Source organism: Heloderma suspectum, chromosome 2 (genome assembly GCF_057233095.1).
Source record: "Heloderma suspectum isolate Gila_16-S chromosome 2, 16-S_ref, whole genome shotgun sequence".
NCBI lineage: Eukaryota > Metazoa > Chordata > Lepidosauria > Squamata > Helodermatidae > Heloderma > Heloderma suspectum.
In genome coordinates this window covers 365,582,477-365,594,363 of record NC_139459.1, presented here as the reverse complement: position 1 = coordinate 365,594,363, position 11,887 = coordinate 365,582,477, and the positions used below count along the sequence as shown (strand labels likewise).

General features: G+C 47.0%; 1 protein-coding gene across 2 annotated transcripts; it reads left to right on the top strand.

The window, feature by feature from the left end:
* Positions 1-483: 483 nt before the first annotated feature.
* LOC146355847 (uncharacterized) lies at positions 484-11,356 on the top strand. 2 transcript variants are annotated; one of them, XM_084830910.1, is made up of 4 exons: positions 484-642; positions 1,852-2,585; positions 5,826-5,922; positions 9,528-11,356. In XM_084830910.1, the coding sequence occupies exons 1-4, from the start codon at positions 621-623 to the stop codon at positions 10,403-10,405; spliced, it is 1,731 nt and encodes a 576-aa protein (XP_084687036.1). In that variant the 5' UTR covers positions 484-620; the 3' UTR covers positions 10,406-11,356. The 2 variants fall into 2 exon arrangements, with proteins under 2 accessions (XP_084687036.1, XP_084687037.1); XM_084830911.1 differs by having other exon boundaries at positions 496-642; positions 9,531-11,356.
* Positions 11,357-11,887: the final 531 nt, after the last annotated feature.

Sequence of the window (11,887 nt, the reverse complement as noted above, 5' to 3'; positions counted from 1 at the left end):
AGCTACACAATCCTTGGGCTGCCCAGATCACTACGTTACCACCATGAAAGCCAGCGGTAAAGCAACCATCACAACCTTGAAGTTGTGTGAGCGTGTGTGGACATATACATCTACCCGTGGAAAGTTTGACTACATACACATGCATACACATACATTGCGAAGAGAAAACTCCCTGGAAAAGACCCTGATGCTGGGAAAGACTGAAGGCAAAAGGAGAAGGGGACGGCAGAGAATGAGATGGCTGGATAGCATCACCGATGCAATGAATATGGACTTGAGCACGCTCCGGGAGAGAGCGCAGGACAGGAAGGCCTGGCGTGCTCTGGTCCATGGGGTCACGAAGAGTCGGACACGACTGAACGACTGAACAATACACATACATATGCAGCTGCTCTAAGCATCGATGCAATTCCGCCCCGGTTGCTTGGTACGTGTGTTTTAAAATACAGCAACGAAGGGGTTAAATAAATAGAGTTCTGGTTTGTAGAGAGACCCAGGAATTTGAGAAGGGCAGATGTGAAGGCGGCTGCTTTTGTGTCGCTCCTCCAGGAAAATTGGCTTTTGGATTGCCCCCACCTAAGTACAACTAGGAGTCCCTCAATACACTGCCAGGGGTTGCGATGCAAAGATTTCAAGGAGAGGGTGAGTTTCAGGCAAGGCCGGATTCAGAGGAACTGCTGGAGAAGCAGAAATAGCTAGAGAGAGAGAGAGAGAGGAGCAGCAGCCTTGCAAACAAGAGAACCCGGGAGATCACATTGAGGGGTGCACTAGAGTTGCCAACTTACGGCCTCTTCTCTGTGCCTTTAACAGCAGCCTTGAAATAGAAGGCATTAGCCATTGATAATGTTTATCTCCATGCTTTGAAGAGCTTCACTTGCTGATTTCTGCAGATGGCTCCTGGGATGTTAAGGGCAGCGATGCCAGGCCAGGCGCATTCCTTTTTTTCTGGTCAGTTGGCAACCCTAAGCTCTGCAGCTGATTTTATAAAGCTATGTCAATAGGAACATAGGAACCTGCCTTATACTGAGTCAGGCTGTGGGTCCCTCTACCCCAGTTAGCACTGTCAAGACTGACTGGCAGCAGCTTTCCAGAATTTCAGTTAGGGCTCTTTCCAGCCCTACCTGGAGATGCCAGGGATTGAACCTGGAGTCTTCTGCATGCAAAGCAGGGGCTCTACCATTGAGCCACAGCGCCTCCCCAGTGCTAACTATTGTTATCACTTTTATCAGATCAACCCAACCCAGTGGATACCGATGGCCATTCCAAAAACCCAACGTATTCTAGTGGCTGTTCGAAAGGAGGGTGCATTTGGCTGTCACAGCAGCAAGGGATCTCTTTGGCCGTTTGGTGATGGTCCCAAAATATACAGAATAAATCACCCTGGCTTTAACGTATTTCTATGGCCATGCATGTTCCTATGCATTCCTTAAATCGGCCGCTGATCTAAGCGTGCAAGGAGGCTGATATGAGAGAAGGGGGTCTTTCGGGTAATTTAGTAAGCAACCTCTTGCCCTCCAGATCTTTTGGATTACAACTTCCATAATCCCTGACCATTGGCTATGCTGGCTGGGGCTTATAGGAACGGTAGTACGTAGACCAAAACATCTGGAAGACACCAGGTTGCTTCATGCCAGCCCTTTAAACTGGGGCTAGAAATACATGCTTTTTCTGAACCCCAGATGCTGGGGATAACAAGCAGTGAGGAAGAGCTCTTACTTTAATGTCCTGCTTGTGGCCTTGCCAGAGGCATCTGGCTTCCTATAGCTGGAAACAGCTGGATGGACCATGGTTTGCTGTTTCCCACAGTGCACTTACCAGCATTGAGCAGAGTGTTTTTTATTCCACTTGCAGAGCAAGGAAGCGCAGAACGAATAAAAATGGAGAAGCGGGATGCAGACAAAGTCGAGCCAGGGGAGACACTGGAGAGGGATCTTCACATCATCCAGGTAGATGTGAACGGAGAGCTTTCACAAGGACTAGACACCCGAGAAATCAAGCAAGAGCCAGAGGAAGGACCGCAGCCATGCTGGGAAGCTTCAGGGCACGATTTCCAGAAGGATTCATCCTCTCCTGGATCGGGATGGAAAACTCCACAGCCATCTCACTCCCAATCTGAGGAGATCCCTAAGGATAAAAAATACCCCTTCAAAGGATTTGAGGATGTCGGGCGGTGGCCTCGCGGAGAGTGGAGGACCCAAACGCCCCTGGACCCTCCAGAATCCCAGCCAGTTGACAGAAGCCAGGAGCTTTCTAGGAGTGCTGCAGAGGCGGGGATTCCGGACGAGGACACCATCACCTTGGAGATACGGCGTTGGCGTTTCCGGAGTTTCTCCTACTGGGAGGCCGAAGATCCCCAAGAGGCACTTGGCCAACTCCAGGAACTTTGCCGTCAGTGGCTGGAGCCAGACAGACACACCAAGGAGCAGATGCTGGAGCTGGTGATCCTGGAGCAGTTCCTGGCCATCCTGCCAAAGGAAATGCAGAGCTGGGTCCATGAACGTGGGCCGGAGACAGGTAGCCAGGCGGTGGCCCTGGCCAAGGATTTCCTCCTGATGCTGAAGGGGTCCAAGAACCTCCAAGAGCAGGTAAGAAAAACATTTTCCTCCTGGTGATCAGATAATAGAATGTCAGCTTTGTTTTCTCTCTCTCTCTCCCTCAGAAAAGGGAGGACTACTGATGATGGAAGAAATCTGGCTCTGGTGTCTGTCCAGGGCCAATAAAAAAACTGAAACCCTACAGGGTGGAGGCCCTGTGGGTTGGTGGATCTCATGTCTGGGAATTGGGTATGCAGCCTGTTCTAGATGGGGATGCACTTCTTACCAACCTACCTGGTCACTGAGGTCATTGGAGGGCTTGCTCCTGTTGTTTCCACATGGACCTATAGCCCAACTGGAGTCCAGCAGGAGAAGAGCCTTCAGCATGGCGTCCCCCTTCCTTTGGAACTCCCTGACCCTGGGGGTCAGGCAGGCACCAACATTGTGTTGTTTCCAGCACCTCCTGAAAACAGCCCTATTCCAGGAGGCATTCCTTCATTGACCAGTTACAGTTTTTATTGGCATTGTGTTTTTAAACAAGTGTAATTTTAGGTGTTCTAATCTTTCTATGCTCTTACTGTTTTTTCTTTTGTGTTCACCGCTCCAAAATCTGTTCTAGTTCTGGAGTGGTATATAAATGGCATTGGCCATCAAAATGTAGTACAGGAAAAGATGACACCACCAGAAGGTTCTGCATAAAATGGACCACTATAAATACCAGGATAATAATGGTACAGTCTAGATTAAGGGACTCTTCACACCTGGCATTTTATCCCACTACAAACTGGCCCTTTTGATTCCTGATCCTTTCCAGGATTTACACTGGCCCTGTATACAGGCATCTCTCATAGCGCATCCCTCTGCATTATATCTTTTCATGGCTGGGCCGAGCTGCATGGAACAATCAGGACAGAAGGGGGCTGCTGGCTCCATACCCCCTCCCCTCCCCTCCCCTCCCCTGATCATTGGTTGCTGTAAAATAATTGATGGCTCTGCCCATCCCTCCACCCCTCCACAGCAGGAGGGAAGTTGGAAGCCCTTCTAGTGATCTGGATAGCAGGCTATGGGAGCTGGTCCCCTCCTTCCTCCAAGGGAGACAGAGTCTTCTCGGTGGCTCACCCCGAGGTTGCTGGCGCTGCTGGTCCTTCTCTGCTAAATATGTCAATGTGTGATGGAATTAAATGCAGTATATTGCTTGCACTACTGAGTTTGAAGGGTATACTGATTTCCGGGTTCCCAACTACAGAAGTAAGAAATCCACAAACAGACTTGTATATTGTCAATGCACCAAGCCATCCCTAGCAGCCCCTGACCGCTTCACGGGGGATGCCTTCTTCGTTAGACCTGGCTTGCTTCCCCCCCACCCCCGCTGTTGTTGCTCTTCCCCATTATTCTGGCTTCCCAACGACGCTGCAAGGTGGGCTAGGAGAAGAGATAGTGGCTGGCTAGGTGGGAGGGAGTACTATGGAAAACCACCTCAGCATTACTGCCTTATCTAAAACAATTCCACACCCCAAAAGGAAACTACTAAAAATGACCATTCCAAGCTCTGCATGATGAATTTATTCAGAGGAGAAGAAAAGGCACTTTTAATATCCATTGAAATCCTAACTGTCAAGCCTTTCTCCTGCATGGCTTGAGAAGGGAGACTTCCCCATCCACCCTGGGAGGAAAAAAGCCCATCAGCTGGTGAGCAAAAGGGAGAAGAAGCAGTCAGTGAAGTCAATGGGAGGGGGAGGTTCAAAGTAAATGCATTGAAGGGGATGAGAGACCTTAGGAGTGCTACTCCAAGTAGACTTACAAGGCACTCCTCTGCATGCCTACTCAGAAGCAAGCTACACAGATTTCAATGGCATTTACTCCCAGGAAAGGAAAGCCTTACAGCCAATGAGTTTACTCAGTACTAAGCATTGCTGTGTTCAAGGGGATCTCAGAGCCTGTAGTGGAATGGGAGAGAGGCAGAAATGGTCACTGGATGCGCAGTCAGTGACCCCCCCCCCCGCCGCCCACCAATTTGTTGTCATGACGATGTTATTCAACACCCCCCAGCACACGCCCACACAAAGTGGGACAAAACGCTAAAGGGGAAATACACAGGGGGAAAATGACGAACACGGGAAGAGGGAAGGAAAGTTGTGAGATAGCAGCAGGAGAGCAGCGGCATCATCTAATGCTCCCATGAAAACCAGTGATTAACAAAGAGAGCCAGTGTGGTGTAGTGGTGAGAGTGTTGGACTGGGAGCCGGGAGATCCGGGTTCTAGTCCCCACTCAGCCATGGAAGCTCACTGGCTGACTTTGGGCCAGTCACAGACTCTCAGCCCAACCTACCTCACAGGGTTGTTGTTGTGAAGATAAAATGGAGAGGAGGAGGATAATGTAAGCCTCCTTGGGTTCCTTGCAAGAAGAAAAAAGGCAGGATATAAATGCAATCAATCAATCAATCAATCACTAACAATCCTGCTAAAAAACTCAGGTGTGAAGACAGCCTAAATGGAGGTCTGGCCTGCATAGAGTGCTTATGCTTGTCCTTATGAGCTCCTGCCATTTCTAAACAGAAAGTGTTTTCTGACTTCTAAATGCAAGGTGTTTGGGGGGGAAATTAATAACTCATCTGACATGTATATTAACACTTTCTCTGTTGCATCGTCTGGTGAGAAGCTAGTCCTCTTAGAATGCAGCTTGTTCAGTATCCTTAATGCTTCCATCATAAGCATCCACATTTTGTCATCTATTTCAGGGAGATTTGTAGCAGCCTTGACCACTACATGTGTATCACAAAAGCAGAGGAAACACATCCCCCCAAAAGGACAAAAAGGGGATGTGCATAAAATTTTCATAGGCCGATTTATATAGAGATGCAAGTTTGGAGAGAATGACTATAATTTAGATAAAAATGCAATGCATCTCACCATTCCTTGCCTTTTTCATGTTTTCCCCCATTCTGGCCTAGTTACTGGTATCTAAAATCTGCTGGTCTTTGGGGAATGTTGTGCCTGCTCCTTTCCCTCCAGACCTGCCCACCAACACCGGAGACTTTCTCTGAAATTGAATCCAGTCCGCAGGCAGAAAGGGGCACAACACCCCTGTTCTATTGTATTTGCTGTCTTCTCTGTTCTAATCATGATGATGTGGTTTTAGTGTTTTTATTGTATTGTGTTTTATTTTAATAATATTTGTACACTGTGCCCTAGTAGCCTCAAGGATCATGGGTGGTTTAAAAATGTTTAAAAGAATAAATAAAACTGACTCTCCCACCCGTTGCCTGAATTATGCGCTGGCCTTCATTTCAGACTCCTTTTGGACAGGATCTATCAGAAACAGATGCTGCAAAAATACGGCTTTCCACAGAGGCTGTGAAGGAGGGTGATGGAAAGGTTACCTTTCCAGGTAAGGATATATGGGGTTCCAAACCGTTGTCTGAGAATTGGGGTGTGTGCCTGCATTGTGGGGGGCATTTCCACTCCTTCCTTGCTACCTGAAGTTCAGAGTGCGTTGAAACTTCAGGGGTAAAATCCAACATAAGTCCTACTTAGAGTAGACCCATGGAAATGAATGGGACTTCAGTTAATCATGACTAACTGAAATCCCATTCATTTCAGTGGGTCTATTTTAAGTAAGACTTCTGTTGGATTTTACCCCAAGGACATGATCCGTGAGCTCAAATTTTGAGGTCTTGAGCTCAAATTTTGCCTCAGGTTTTTAAAAACTGTATTTGCGCTTATAACAAATAAAACAAAACAAAAGGGGGAGACCTACAAACATTACTACTGATAGCAAGAACATCAGAAAAACAAGGATGAAAGCATCTCCAGTTGCAGTAACTGTTCACAATACAATTGATTGTGAAAAAACAAAACAAAAAATCAGACAGACAGTTGTATCTCATTTGGATCTAGGGTGGCCACATATGATTTGCCAAAAAAAAAGAGGACACGTATCAACAGAAAAGAGGGCAAAATATGACACCAATTTGTATATAATTTGCATATGCTAATTGGTATGTATAGATGCAAACTTAGAAAGTATTATTATAATTTAAATAGAACTATAGTACATCTCATCATGGTTTGACTAGGTGACCTGTGTGTCTGCCTGTTAGATCTGTTGTTCAGATGCTAACTGTTGATAGTTTCTTTTGCTTCTTTATCTTTAAACTGGAATAGGGCCAGACAGCTCTTCAAGCAGAGGACAGTCCTCTGTAAAAGAGGACACATGGCCACCCTGACGCTGAATTGGTCCTGAGGATATTCCTTCTAACCCATTCCAGAATCCTGAGTTCTGTTGGATGTTACTCTCCTAAAAAGAAAGTAAAATAAAATATTTTAAACCGCCCCCACCCCCCCATATCAGAAAGATCCTTAGACAATCTAGAGTGAAGATGGGGAACCTGTGGCCCTCTACATGTTGTTGGACTATTTATTTATTTATTTATTTATTACATTTCTGTACCGCCCAATAGCCAAAGTTGTCTGGGCAGTTCACAAATCCCATCATCTCTGACATAAGAGCATAAGAAGAGCCCGGTTGGATCAGATTGAGGGTTCATCTAGTCCAGCGTTTTCTGTTCACACAGTGACCAACCAGCTGCCCACAGGAAGCCCACAAGCAGGACAAAAAAATCTCTTCTTCCAAGTCACAAGGCAGGAGAAGCACAGAGCCATGGAGACATGCCTTGGACTGTGGATCGAGGCTGTGGATTGAGTTGCAGGCTGCATATATTCTTGAGGACCAAGCCAGATACTGCTTTTACTGCGCTGTAAGAACATGAGAAGAGCCCTGCTGAGTCAGACCAGGAGTTAATCTAGTCCAGCATTCTGCTCACACAGTGGCCATCCAGCTGTCGACCAGGAACACGAGTGCAACAGCACCCTCCCGCCCATGTTCCCCAGCAATTGGTGCACACAGGCATATTGCTTCTGATGCTGGAGGTAGCACATAGCCACCAGGACTAGTAGCCATTGATAGCCTTCTCCTCCAGGAATTTGTCTACCCTTCTGTAAAAGCCATCCAAATTGGTGGCCATCACTACGTCTTGTGCTAGTGAATTCCTTATTTATTTATTTATTTATTTATAACATTTGTATCCCGCCCTATATCATTAGGATCTCAGGGCAGTGTACAGATACAATTAATTTAAAAAGTGTAAAACAATAAATAATTTAAATAGCTAAAAACATATTAAATCATTAAGCTAGCTAATACCAATTTCAAATCTAACACAATAAAACAGTTAAAACAGTGTACAAACTCAGGGAATCCAATTAGCTCTCAAGGGCTTTGGTAAAAAGCCATGTTTTAAATTGGCGCTGAAATGAAACCAGTGTCTGCGCCAATCGGGCCTCCAAGGGGAGGGCATTCCACAACCAGGGTGCCACAGCAAAGAAGGCCTCCTCCTATGTCCCGCCATAGTATATGTCTCACACTGGTGGAACGCAGAGAAGGCCTCCTCCAACAGATCTCAATCCAGTGTAGTGTAGCGGGAGAGCCAGCATGGTGTAGTGGTGAGAGTGTTGGACTGGGAGATCTGGATTCTAGTCCCCATTCAGCCATGGAAGTTCACTGGGTGACTTTGGGCCAGTCACAGAGCATCTCTACACCAGCCTAAAATCCTGCATTTAAAATGGGGCTTTCTGCTTCCGTTTTAAATGCAGGATCACAATGACTCCCTTTTTCACGTGCTTCCTTTTCCCCCACCCCCTTCCCCCTCCTTCTCCCCATATCTGAGTCTTCCATTATCTTTCATTGATCTTGCTCCTCTTCTTGCCGCTTTTAACTTTTCCTCTTTTCATGGAGGAAACTGAAGCAGAACACAGTGGGGTAATTTGACAGCTCATGATCTATGATCTACGGAACAAAGGGTATTTAGTGCAGGAGATGCCCTGGAGGGACATGGCATCATTCAAAGAGCCTGCAAACTTCTGTGAAGGAGCAATCTCAATCGCAGGATAAAAGCTCAGTGCGAAGGAGCCCACAGACTCTCAGCCCAACCTACCTTACAGGGTTGTTGTTGTGAGGATAAAATGGAGAGGAGGAGGAGGATAATGTAAGCCACCTTGGGTTCCTTGCGGGAGGAAAAAAGGATGGGATATAAATGCAATAAATAAATAAATAAATAAATAAATATCCTTGGGCAGGCATATATAGGGGGAGGCGCTCCCTCAAATATCAAGGCCCCACAACACTTATGGCTTTAAATGTCATCGTTAGCACCTTGAATTCAGACCGGAAATGTAGTTCAACTATGCGCTGTGTGAAGAAGTCCTTCCTTTTATCTTGACCAATAGCCATACTGGCTGGGCTGATGGGAGTTAAGAGGACAACAATATGTGGCAGGCCACAGGGCCTTGGCCCTGCTCTGGAGTGTTTTCACACCAGGCTGGAAGTCAGTGGGTGGGCATATCTACATTACAAACCTATACCCTAGTAGCTTTTAACTCTCCTCATGGCTTCCCTCAGAAAATCCTGGGAATTGTAGTTTGGAGACAGTGCAGTGTGTGTGTGTCATCTAGCCCAGCATTCTATCCACACAGCCGCCCAGAGGAAAACCACAAGCAGGATATGAGTGCAACAGCACCCTCCCACCCATCTTCCCCAGCAAGCAGATGTACCTACGTATACTGCCTTTGATACTGGAGATAGCACAGAGCCATCAGGACTAGTAGCCTTTGATAGCCTTCTCCTCCAGGAATTTGTCTAATCCCCTTTTAAAGCCATCCAAATTGGAGGCCATCACTATACCTTGAGGTAGCAAATTCCATAGTTTAACCATGCGCTGTGTGTAGAAGTCCCTTCTTTTATCTGTCCTGAATCTCCCACCAATCAGCTTCATGGGATGACGCCATTGGGTTTGAGTATGATGAGAGAGGGAGGAAAATGTCTCCCTATCCACGTTCTTCACACCATGCACAATGCCTTTTCTCAATGTGAAAATCAGCTCTAAACGTTGCGTTGTTTGCAGCATGGCTAATCTAATTACTCTCCGTTTATGCCAGCAGATGATTGGCAAGCGAACATAAAAGAGGAGGTGGTGGAAGAGGCTGTTCAACTGGAAGGACCTGAGCAAGGAGATGGCCCGGGAGCTTCATGGGAAATTGCTGAAGAGAAATGTGTCCAGGTTCCTGAAACAGAACACATCCCCAGACGTTTGCAGGGTCAAGAGAATCTCCAGGAAAGTGGTCTGTGGAAGAGGATGGAGCAATCCCTTCTTTGTGAGGGTGCTCACAAAGGCCTATACGAAAGGACCTTCCAAAAGGGAATGTGCCGGCGTAAGAGAAAGAAGGCAGGCACGGATTGTGAGGAAAGCCTGCTCCAGAGCTTAGACCTTCTGGAGAACCAGAGACAGCAGTCTGGAGAAAAGCCGTCTAAACCCTCCGAATGGGGGAAGAGATTCAAACTGAGGCTGCACCTTAATATGCCTGAAAGTAAACCCACGGGAGGGAACCCCTCCGTCTGGTCAGACTTTGGGAAACGGTTCCCTCAGCCTTACGATGCTCCTAGACCTCAGGAAATCCACGCCAGAGTGAACCAGCATATATGCTCGGACTGCGGCAGGACCTTCAGCAGGCAATCCCACCTCCTGATACATCAGCGAATGCACACAGGGGAAAAGCCGTACACGTGCTCCGAGTGCGGGAAGAGCTTCAGCTACAGCTCGGTCCTTACAGAACACGAAAGGATCCACACCGGGGAGAAGCCCTATGAGTGCTCGGACTGCGGGCAAACCTTCAGTCGCAGGTCGTACCTTATTCAGCATGAAAGGACCCACACGGGAGTGAAGCCCTATGAATGTGCAGAGTGCCAAAAGTGTTTCACACGTCGCAGCGGCCTTCTTCGACATCAGAAACTCCACGTGGCAAAGAAGCTGGGCTGAAGCCACATTTTCTTTTCTTTTAAACCCCATGCATTCAAAAAACATTGTTGAATGTTCACAGCTGCTGGAGAATTGTACGAATAAGCATTGACTGTACGTTGTGCATTGTTTGTTTTTGTTTTGTTTTAATGTTTTCTGTAAGAATAGAAGAATTGCCTTACTGGATCAGAACAAAGTTTGTTCCGTTCCATTTATATTATACCCTTCCTTCAAGGCAAGGGTATTGCTGAGCCTGGGCCTACGGGATCCCAGCCCTAAATACCAGGTGGCCCAAAAGTAGGTATACAGTTGTTTAATAAATTGCAAATAAACTATACTGTATGCCTACTTTTGGGCCACACTGTATATTTCCTAAGGCCCCGGATCTGTTCCCCAGAACTCTGAGTGTCTATTGGTGCCAAGGGAAAGTCTTTTTCTTAGCTTAAGGCACAATCCTAAGCATATTTAGACAGAAGAAATCCTTCAACTCCCAGCATTCCCCAGCCAGCTATGCTGGAAATTCTAGGATTTTTTTTCTGTCTAAACACGCATAGGATTGCACCCTTAACTGCCATTCAGGGGGGGTGATTTTCAAGGGAGATTACAGAAGGTGAGGGAAGGGTTAACTCTCCCCTCTCCACATGCTGCAAGACACCCCCCCCCCCATCTTTCATGCATGGCAATTAAGGCTGAGAGCAGGGAGGACTTCCCTCATTGGTTTGGGATGATCGGGGCAGGACGCAAATTAACTGAATATTATTTTATTTGAGATTTTTTGGCTGAGAAATTAATTGGCTGGCTTTGCCTCCTGTGACATTTAAATAAATCCTAGTGTTTGTTTCTACATTTGCATATGTAGGTGTACATCGCTGTAGGTGTACATGATGCAGATTTGTGTCCAATGGGCCCTGAATCGTTTACGCGCCTAGCAACACCCCTGCTTCCAGGACTTCAGGCCAGCACACAGGCGCATCCCCCTCTCCGCCTGTTTTAGTACCTTCACAGCAATGCCGTGAGGTCAGTGTGCCTGAGGGAAAGACTGGCCAGAGGCCACATAGTGTCATGAGCCCTCTGGAAGGCTTCTCTTCAGGGGATGACCGGGAGCTTCCCATGTGAAGCATCATGGGCCCTTGCGGGAGGCAGCTGCTGACCCTCACCTTCACAGCATAGTTATTTATTTATTTACAACATTTATATATCACTCCACATCTAGACAGATTCCGGAGCAGAGAACAATAAAAGATACAAGATAGGCCAAAAGAATAAAACTCCATGTTAAAATTTATTTTCTAAAAAGGAAAGAAACAGAATTCCGATCTGTGGCTGTTCAGCCAAGGAGGGCTTCCTGAAATAAAGATGTTTTCAGGAGGCACCGGAAATAGCATGGTGTTGGCACCTGCCTGACCTCCAGAGGCAGGGAGTTCCATAGAACGGGGGCTGCTGCACTGAAGGCTCTTCTCCGGGTGGACTCCAATCGAGCCATAGGTCTGTGTGGAACCACCA